Source organism: Melozone crissalis, unplaced genomic scaffold (genome assembly GCF_028551555.1).
Source record: "Melozone crissalis strain CALT ecotype California unplaced genomic scaffold, PUWL_Pcris_2 ptg000042l_1, whole genome shotgun sequence".
In the NCBI taxonomy this organism is placed as follows: Eukaryota; Metazoa; Chordata; class Aves; order Passeriformes; family Passerellidae; genus Melozone; species Melozone crissalis.
Window position 1 is genome coordinate 31850637 of NW_026535820.1, and position 9741 is coordinate 31860377.

The 9741-nt window shown below is 41.1% G+C and overlaps 1 protein-coding gene across 2 annotated transcripts; it reads right to left on the reverse strand.

Moving 5' to 3' along the window:
• Positions 1–204: 204 nt before the first annotated feature.
• On the reverse strand, positions 205–9711 carry PDCD6 (programmed cell death 6). 2 transcript variants are annotated; one of them, XM_054285210.1, is made up of 6 exons: positions 9620–9711; positions 6659–6720; positions 3608–3652; positions 2461–2613; positions 1679–1788; positions 205–762 (listed from the first exon to the last, which is right to left on the reverse strand). In XM_054285210.1, exons 1-6 carry the CDS (start codon positions 9706–9708, stop codon positions 664–666), a joined length of 558 nt encoding a protein of 185 aa, XP_054141185.1. In that variant the 5' UTR covers positions 9709–9711; the 3' UTR covers positions 205–663. The 2 variants fall into 2 exon arrangements, with proteins under 2 accessions (XP_054141185.1, XP_054141184.1); XM_054285209.1 differs by having other exon boundaries at positions 2455–2613.
• Positions 9712–9741: the final 30 nt, after the last annotated feature.

Consider the following 9741-nt stretch of genomic DNA (forward strand, 5'->3'; position numbering starts at 1 on the left):
TCAAGGGAGATGCAGTGTGACCTTTTTCACAGGTGAGAAGAAGTTGTATTTGAAGCCATCCCAAAGATACCCTGAAAGAAGGAGGCAGCTAGAAAATAAAATAAAAAAGGCCATCCAAGTGGCGAGATCCCTGAATTGTAGAAAATGAGAATACAGAAATAAGATCACCATCCCCTTAAAGCTGTACAAAAGTGAAACAGACTAAAAGTTGTCCTGGTATTTTTACTTAATTTTAAATTCTGTATTTAAAAATTAATACATTAAACTCTTATAAAAGTAAGGCACATGCAAAACATGTTGTGCAACTTCTGGCTTTCAACTGATATAAACTAACAAGCATGATTTTAATTTGGCATTTCTAAAGAGTCATTTTTCCCATGCAGGATATGTGTAAGAGGTAAGGATATGTGTAAGAGTTCAACATTGTACTGGTTAAATCTAGATTCTGTGCTTTCTGTACTACAGTAAGCAGAGATGGTCATATCATACAATAATACAAAATAAAACCAACTCAAGTACAGATTCTGACAATGATTACCAACATACAAAATTTAAGAATGTGATGTTACATCCATTATAATACATAAATAATCTTATTCAGTAGAGGATGATTTGGCAACTCCAGTCTATGTAATGCCAGTGTGCAATTCCTGGTTATCCATGTCATACGATGCTGAAGACCATGGAAAGGTACTGCTCATAGGACACCTGGATCCAGCCATCCTGGTCAGTGTCGTATCGACGAAACACATCAGTCAGCCTCTGAGGAGGAGAGAAATAAAACAATAGACACTTTTGTTCTAGAGGAAGCTTCAGACTGCAACACACTCCCCTTGCCACCTGGGCGTTATGAACCCTTTCTGTTCATCCCCCCTGTAGCCATTTTACAGTCTTACATATAAAGACAGCTCACTGCAATAATAATGCAATACCTAAAGCTACCTTCTATATAGACCAGACAGCTTTTTATAACTGGCTTTAAAGCAGGGGGAAAAACAATGCAGTGTTTGAGTCATCTGGAAACAGAATCCAATGCATACCTTGTGCATATCTCGCCTTCTAGGAAAATATGCTTCATGTGCCATTGCCATCTGAGGTGTCTCTGTATGACCACAGAGATGCCAGGCAGTACAAAGGACCAGAACAACTGCCAGCATGTTTCATTAACATCAGCTGAGTGATTATTCCATTTAAAGCCCTTTTTAGCAGAGTTCAAGTCTACAACTAACCATAATTGCCTTGTATTACAAATGAATGCAAAGGTGACTGATGTGTCTAAATAACAGAGATGTGACTTTTACAGGGAACTGCTTTCCCTCCATGTTCTCTCTCTCACTCTCTGTGTCACTGAAAGACTGGAAGGTTTTTTGTGAATTTTTACCATTACCCTTGCAAGATCAGCTCTGAAGTCTGTATTAAACTAACAGAGTGTCAAACACTGATACTATTTTACACTTTTTTGTCCCTCACCCATTGTATCAAATTTACTTGAAACACAAAGGAATTGCTAATGAAGACCAATACACAATGATGTTTCTAGCACTTAGCATACACTTAGTTCAAATGGATTACTATAAATAAAAGCAAGTTCTGATCCACTGTTAAAGTGAGAACCAGAAAAGCTTAAGAAAAGGCATTTTTTTTTCCAATTGACATCAAAGTACATCTCTTTTTTTACCTGTAGAACAACACAGCACTGAATAAAATCATCAAAAGCAACTTGTCCTTTTCCTTGTCTGTCAAATTTCCGAATAAGGATATCATAGAACTGATCAGAGAGTCGGTAACCTTGGAAAAAGAGAAATACTTTAGAAGGTTTCAGTTACTGCAATCCTATAAAAAGAACAAGGTTGTTTAGCAGGCATGTGTAACAAAACCAGAAAACAGTAAGGAGTTACAATGACTAATTTTTGGTAAACTAAGATGCATGCAATAAAACCCATGCTCAGTAATAATTATGTACAGAGTCACATTAACTATAATTACAGATTAAGGTGACTGTTTGATTGAGGGAATGGTTTAGGGCTGCAGTTCAAGTCTTTACAGGTGAAGTGACTGGAATGAAAGTTCCTTAGGCATCAGAATGCTCTCACAGCACGGACAGCTGGCCTTGTTTAAAAGGTGGCAAGTTCTATCAAGTACCCTGTTAGTTCAGACTTAGCCTGATACACTGGTAACCCTCAGAGCATGTCACAGAGGAGACTGGAACTGGATGTGTCAGGACATGTATCAGGAACGTTTTCCTTTCCTCTATTTAAGAAAAGAGCTTTAAAAAACACGTGCCTTTGGCATGGACATTGTTAAAAGGTAGCTTATGCCTAAAGGAAAGCTGCCCTTCACCTACCTCATTTTTAGTGACATTTGTCAGAGCAGTACAGCTCTGCAACAGCACCAGTAAGCAGCTCATTCTATGACATAACCTAGTCATAAAAACTGTAATTACTAATGAATTACCAAAACCTGTTAGTGCTTGCTTTAGTTCATTTTTGTCAATCATTCCAGAATTGTCTCTGTCATACGTTCGAAAGACATTCTGCCAGTCTGTGATGTATTTCCAGACTCCTGTGAATTCATTGAAGTTCACACCCCCTTTGTTTTCTCTGTCAAACATGCCTGAAATAAAAAGTAAGAAACACATATAAAACCTTAGTCATACAACTCCTCAGCAAGATCTGCCAGGACTTTAAGTAGATATCAAGAGTGCTCTGTGGAAGGTACTGAAGAGAGAAAAGAAACTGCTAAAATGCAAGTGGTAATTTGCAAAGTCCTGCCAAGAAAAAGCAGCAGTCATCCACTGAAGGAAAAAAAATAAACCAAGATAAAAATACCAGAATAAATCACAGAATGTTTATTTTTCCTAGTTTTTCATTTTCAGTTCAAAAATACTGAGGGCTTGATTGATCATCCAGTAATAATCAAAATGGGCAGAGGGGTGGACTGTTCTTTTCCAAGGACACATTAAAAAGTCTTACATAATTTCCAACAGTGCTGGGATATTCATCTGCATTTGATTTACTCATGGTGTTATCTTTACATGTCATCCAGCAATGGAACTCAGGCTGCTGCTGAACACTTATTGAGAACAAAGCAAAAAATGTAGTCCTTGGATTTATGAACTGTGTGACAGAAAAGATTTGATTTCTTGTGCTTGAATCTTCATCCTTCTGTTCTATCACCAGCACCTTCCACATTACTGGCAATTAGTTTAGACACTAACAGAATTCAAGCTTTGTAAAGCTTCTGTTTGCTATTTTTGGAGTAAAACATAGGCTTAAATTCAAGATAGGAAAAACTACTTCCCAAGACAACTTACATAATATCTTTTTAGAAAAATTAGGATAACAATCTCCTCATGCATAAATTACATTTATTGTTTAATCAATTATGCAGTAACATTTTCTCAAGCTATTTTGACAAGTGCACATGTGTGTATGCAAAGGGCATTCTCTATTAACCAAAAGGGAAAATAATTTAACTTACTACTGCTGGGCACTCTGAGGAAAAAACAACAAAACAGTGTAGCAATTGAGAGCATTCTCACTCAATCAGCTGAGCAGATCACAAAACATTATCTTAAGACTATGCTACATCACACAACTACACTCACCAAGAATTGATCTGACTGTTGCTGGATTAAATGGAGTCCACGTGCCTGAAACAGAAAGAATTACTTAGTTGAGAATTAAGAATTCCTCAATGTTTAAAAAAAATGCAAAACAAACAAATCAGTTAAGAACAGTGAATTCAGAGCTATGTGACATGGAACAGGCATATTAAAAAATAAGGCTGCTTGGAAGTAAGAAAGTCTCACCATTCAGAGATGACTTCAGAGCAGTGCTTCCCAAATACCACACAGAAATCAGCATTTTAAGGCTGCAACAAAAAAATCTTAACAAACCTTGGAAGATCTTAGAAGGACTTTTTCATCCCAGGCTGTCAGGAAGTATTGGACAAAAATCAAGATCTAAACTGAAGTACCTCTTTTCTACTGACAGGAGCAGAAGTGTTCTAAATTGTAACTCAATCAAGGCCTCATATCTGTTCCTCAGTAAAAACCCATCTGCTCATTTCCCTTTGACAGGACTACTCCAGGGCATTTAGTTTCTGACAGACGGAGTTCCCAACATGGCATAACCATACATTGCAGCTTAGAGTAGTTCAGTACAAATCCCACCTAATCCACTGCTAAAACAATTAAGTGTTAGTTTGAATTAGTATTTTTAGACCAAGAAATGATGCTGCTTGAAAGGGCCTGAGCAGTAATCATCTGGAGAGCAGCTCTGTACTTCTCTGAGTATTTAGAGGCTTGTCATTATGAAATTATTTTGACTTGGTTGAGAGCATTCCAAAGCCTAGGAAGCATTATGCTTTAAACAAAGGAATCCCGTGCCTCATCTAGCATTTCACCACGGATTCTCCAGAGCCTGTGAAGGCACCAGGAGCAGAAGCAGCACATAATGAACTGGCTGTGGCTGCCTGCAGGAGCCGAGGGCAGAGCAGAGGCGCTCCCAGGGCTGGGCCAGGTGACCGCAAATCCCGGCAGAAGGGCCGGGCTGGGATCCCTGGGATCCGGCCCTTGGCTTTGCCGGGTCACGGCAGGGATGTCACGCACAGGCAGGCCCTGAGACTACTGGCACATAAAGAGAAAAGGAAAAATGGCTCTGAAAATGCTGAGGCAGTATTTTAGACAGAGAATATCCGTACCTTAGAGCTGTGTGTCTCCTCAAAAAATAAGAAATAATGGAATTAATAAGGTGCCAGGATTTAACACGGAACAGAATAAGAGGAAAAAGTGAAAATACAGTCTGAAAGTTAACTTATCTCATCTTGAAACACTCAAGTGATTCATAGAGCCACCACAGAGCGAAATCTGAGCACCTCCAGAGGTGAAGAACTGTACAGATTTCACCCTGTTCCAATAAACAGTGCAGACTGTCCCTGTCTCTGCTCTCCTGACTCTAGTGTTAACTTCCCACAGCAGCACAGAAGAAAACAAGAAGGAAGCAAAGGATTTTATTGTGCAAACAGACAAAGTGATGATCAGCCCCTCCCACGTAAGCACACTGTTATCTGCACAAACTTCACAGGCTGAAAATGTCAAATTGTCAAAACCACACTGAACTTCAAATGTCAATGAGCACATTGTAGAATTTTTTCATGTTTTAGAAATAAACACATAACATTATTTTAGCCCATGTTAAATTGCAGGACAGCCATGCACAAACAACCACTAGAGGATGTATTTTGAAAATAATATAGTGAATTGTTAGTGACTTTGGTGTACGAGATCTAGAATCTCTTGGAATGCAGGAAGCTTACAGTTCTGTAAATATTTTGTCTAACACTTGGTAGGCATTCTTCATAACTGCAAAGCACTGAAACTGCTAATCTACACTGTAAATAAGGAAAGAAAAGAGCTCAGATATTCATCACTGCCTATTACCCTTAAATTCATTCATATGAGGAGATACTTAAAATATATAAAATTAAAAATGGCAGGTGCATATGAGAAAATATTTAAAATATATGAAATTTAAAGCAGGTAAGATTTAAAATGACAGTTTCTCACAGTTCTAAACAGCCCTGTAATCTAAATGAAAATTGTGACTTAATTTAACTTAGCTTTTGCTAAAGATTTTATTCAAAATTTTAATTATGGATCAGTTCTGGCAGCCACAACACATTGCTTTTAATTTATCAGATACATCATTAAACAAATATTCTAGTACATCCAGTTCAGTTACTGCAGTTTTACTGAACAGAACCTTATAAACTTATTTCAAGTCAGGCAATCACTGACAAAAGTGGGCCCTTCAAGCAGAGCCAGTGTGTGCTGCAGCTCACAACATCAGTTTAAGCCCTTCTCAGTCACAAAGCACAGGAGGGATAAAGGAATAAACTCTGGGAGAAGAGGAATAAATTCTGGGAGAAGAGGAACTTGGTATGGACTCAAAGGTGGACAAACAGCCTGAATATGCCATTTTTTCAGATTTCCAAACAGAAAAAAAACCCACAGAGTACAACCCATCCTGAGTCATGGGAAGAAAGTAAAAATAGACTACTGGAAAAATGTTTCATTTTTAATTTTGTTTCCATGAGTTATTTGACAATACCCTAGTTTCTTTGAGTATTTCAACAAGGAAATGACTACTAGGAAGTTTTAATACTATATCTAGAGTGCATCTTTCTACTCTGTTAGGAAAAACCCCAAACATACTTTATTTCCTGCAACATACTGTAGAAAAATACATTATGTGCAATGAAAAGGCTGGTTGTAAACAGCTTTGCCCAGGTTATACACTGGTTCTGGTTAAAAAAAACAAAGGTTCAGTAGTGATGAGCAAGGAATATATGAATCACTGGTTATGATTTCTAGGAAGCAGAGCTGGGAAAAAAGGGATGTGCACGCCCTCATTCCTCAGAATACAGACCAGTAATGGTTAGAACAGATACTCAGTTTAGAACAAACAAACAAAAAATCACAAGGATTGTTCATTTTTTCCCTTTCCAGCCTTTTGCTGTAGATTAAATAGTAATTAGTGAGTGGCAGGAACACTTCCCACCCCTTTCCATACAAAGAATCACAGCATCAAGTAACCACAACAAATTTATCATGAAGTTTGCAATGAACTACCTCACTGCTCATTGACAGACTTACCATTGGATAATGCCTGCTGAAGTTCATTATCACATATTATTCCACTCCTGTCTTTATCAACTCTGGGAAAAGAAAAACAAAACAAAACCAAAGCAGGTAGTAAGCTTTAAATGGCTGAAATTAACGCTTCCACTTACTGAAGACTTTGATATTCTGCTTCTTACTCACCAGATGAGATTATTATTTTCCTGAAAAGTTTCTGGAACATGATAAAAGCCCCAAAGAAAACTGCAAGACTTATGAGTGAAGAGACACACAGAAACACTGACAATGAAACAGTTTGGGCTTGCTCTCCACAAGGAAGTATTTCTATTTATTTCTGTTTCAGAGAACTGCAGAGCACTGTGCTGGTTAAATCCACGAAATGCCTAATGCCACAGTAGTGAGCTATCTGTTTCACAACAGGTGAAACAAGTTTGTTGGGAGCAACAGGTTTGTCACCCAGCCTCTCTCACACGCTGGCAATGGAGAGTAAGTCACTAATGTGACCAAAGTACTCAAAGACTCAATGGCTTGCAGGGCCCTGCAAAGGGGTTCAAGGAGGAAAATAGCACAGGCAGGTTCCAGCTTCCACTGAGCCTTCACAGTCCATGGTCTTAATGATTCAAGTTCTATGCCAAAATTAATGAATTAAGTAATTTCCGCCCAAATAAAGAATGGTCATGACTTCTTTAGAAAGGTATCTGAAAGTGGTGGGGACTTCCCTCCATTTCATACAAACATGTTCCCCTTGGAATGATAGTTTCATTTCCCCTCATTTACTACCCCAACCAGAGTCCCACTCAGCTGACCCCTGTTCACAGAGGATGATTTTCTTTTCCTTTAGTTCTTGCTGTCTTTTTCTAAACACTTTCAGTTCATTCTATTGCTTCCTTCCCCATCTCCAAGAATTATGTAACCTGCATGCAACACTAAAATTGCAAGCATAAATCGCAAAGACTTCAATTACAAATAGATATTCCACTTTATAATCTGTTTCTCTTCTTAGTATTGTGAACATTTTTTACCTTTTATGAGCTGTTACCAAGTCCTAAGCTGATATTTTCATGAAAATGCATTATGACCTACTTATCTTGCTCCTGAGCATCATCAGTCAGCACATTCCTTTTATAAATGAAATTATGCAAAATTAGAATGGGTTTTCCTCATGGACTTCAGGTTTCTGCTCTGGATTCCACCTGACATATGGGGATCGCCTGTCACAAAGGGATCATGATCTGGCCATGACAGGCTGGTACTGCCCAGTCATTCAGGACTGCAAGGTGCCCCTGCAAACATTCACAGGCCTCAGCTACTGCAGGAATCAGCAAACATCACCTGATCTCTTTCCACAGAACCAGAGAACCACAGAATGGTTTGGATTGAAAAGCACCTAAAAGATCACCAAGTTCCAATCCCCTGGCTGTGGGCAGGGACACCTTCAGTTACACCAGATGGCTCAGAGCCCCATCCAGCCTGGCTTTAAACACTTCCAGGGATGGGGCAGCCACAGCTTCTCTGAGCAACCAGTGCCAGTGCCGCACCACGCCCACAGTGTAAAACCTCTTCCCACCCCCCAATCTAAACCTACTCTCTTTTCCCAGCTGCTCCTGAACAGATTACACAAAGATCCCAGGAGAGCTCCATCTGTCCGTGGGGTGCATGACCACACACACACCCTTCAGTCAGTTTTCCATCCACTGAAGAATGCTTCCATTCATTCCACCTTTACTGAACTTCATCCAGGGCCTTTTGATAGTGTTGGGAGTATTTTTGGAAAGCATACAGATTGTATGAATTGCTCCAATTCCAGCCATCATATCCATATCCAATCCTTACCAAACACAGTCCAGGATTTATACAACAGTCTGCCAGAAGGAATGTTTTCAACAAAAGCCATGCAACTGTCCTGACTTAACTACATTATTTTAAATATTTTTACTGATTTTCGTGGTGCAGAAGCCAGATTGCTGATCTGCTTCTGGACCCTTTAAAAAGAGAAACAGCTTCATGCATGCCTCTGCCGAGTCCTCAGAGGAAGTTGTTTTACAGCAGGCTGGGTAGGTAAGCTGCTGCATTCCTGAGTCACTCTGTAAATATCAGCCAGTTTTAGAAACTTAGTACTCTTTGCCTGCTGCTTAACCTCTTCTTGCTGCTGCTTGTGTCAGAAGATCTGTCTTGACTCATCTCTCATAAAAATGGATCCAACGTAGGCACCTCCCCATTTTCCTCAACAAGACATAGTTGGGAAATCTCCTTTGGCTTCCTCACTGATAGGATCTTGCCAGTGTGTTTGTTTAGCACAAGCTGCTAACTCCCTTGCAGGTCCCTCTGCTCCAGGAGAATTCAAGAGAGTACTTCACAGAATCCCTTAGCTTGGAAAAGACCTCTGAGATCATCAAGCCCAACCTATGACCCAACACCACCGTGTCAGCCAGACCATGGCACTGAGTGCCACATCCCGTCCTTCCTCAAACACCTCAGGGACGGTGACTCCACCACCTCCCTGGGCAGCCCGTTCCAATGTCCAACCACCCTTGCTGAGAAGAAATTCTTCCCGATATCCCACCTGAACGTCCCCTGGTGCAGCTATGTCTTGTCATTGGTAGCTTTAAAGTCTCCCATTACCATTTATCCGATTCCTTTTTACAAGCCTTCCCTGTGCTGCTACGCTGATCCTCCACACCTAACTATCCTTTCCTTCCTGCAACCTCAGGTTAAAAATGACTTCAGCGCTTTCAAGGTTACCGTCCCACCGATCCCCTTCCCCTCGTTATAAGACACAGCCACATTTACTCCTCCCCAGCCCTTCCCTGCAGACCCTCCCACGGGGAATGCACCGCGCTGCCCACGGCGCTGCCCCGGCACCCAAACCCCGCGCGGGATGCGCCGGGCCGGTGCCCGGACCCGCTTCCGGTACCTCCCCGTGCCCGCTGCCCGCGGGCCTCGCTGCCCGCGGCCCGGCGGTGGCGGCCGGCCCACCTCTGGAAGACGCTCCACAGGAACGAGGGGTCGGGCAGGGCGCCGGGGGCGCCGCCGCCGTTGGGCCGCTGTTGGTACCCCGCCGCCATGGCCCCGCGCGCGCCCGCCCCGCGCGCCGCCGA

What these genes read in the sequence shown, in the direction of transcription:
- PDCD6 (XM_054285209.1), bottom strand. Translation starts at nt 9,708, where the DNA reads ATGGCGGCGGGGTACCAACAGCGGCCCAACGGCGGCGGCGCCCCCGGC. An exon ending in GCAAGCACTAACAGGTTTTG is followed by an intron (nt 1,789 to 2,454) that starts GTAATTCATTAG and finishes TCTTTTTCCAAG; the next exon opens with GTTACCGACTCTCTGATCAG. An exon ending in AGTGCTGTGTTGTTCTACAG is followed by an intron (nt 763 to 1,678) that starts GTAAAAAAAGAG and finishes TCTCCTCCTCAG; the next exon opens with AGGCTGACTGATGTGTTTCG.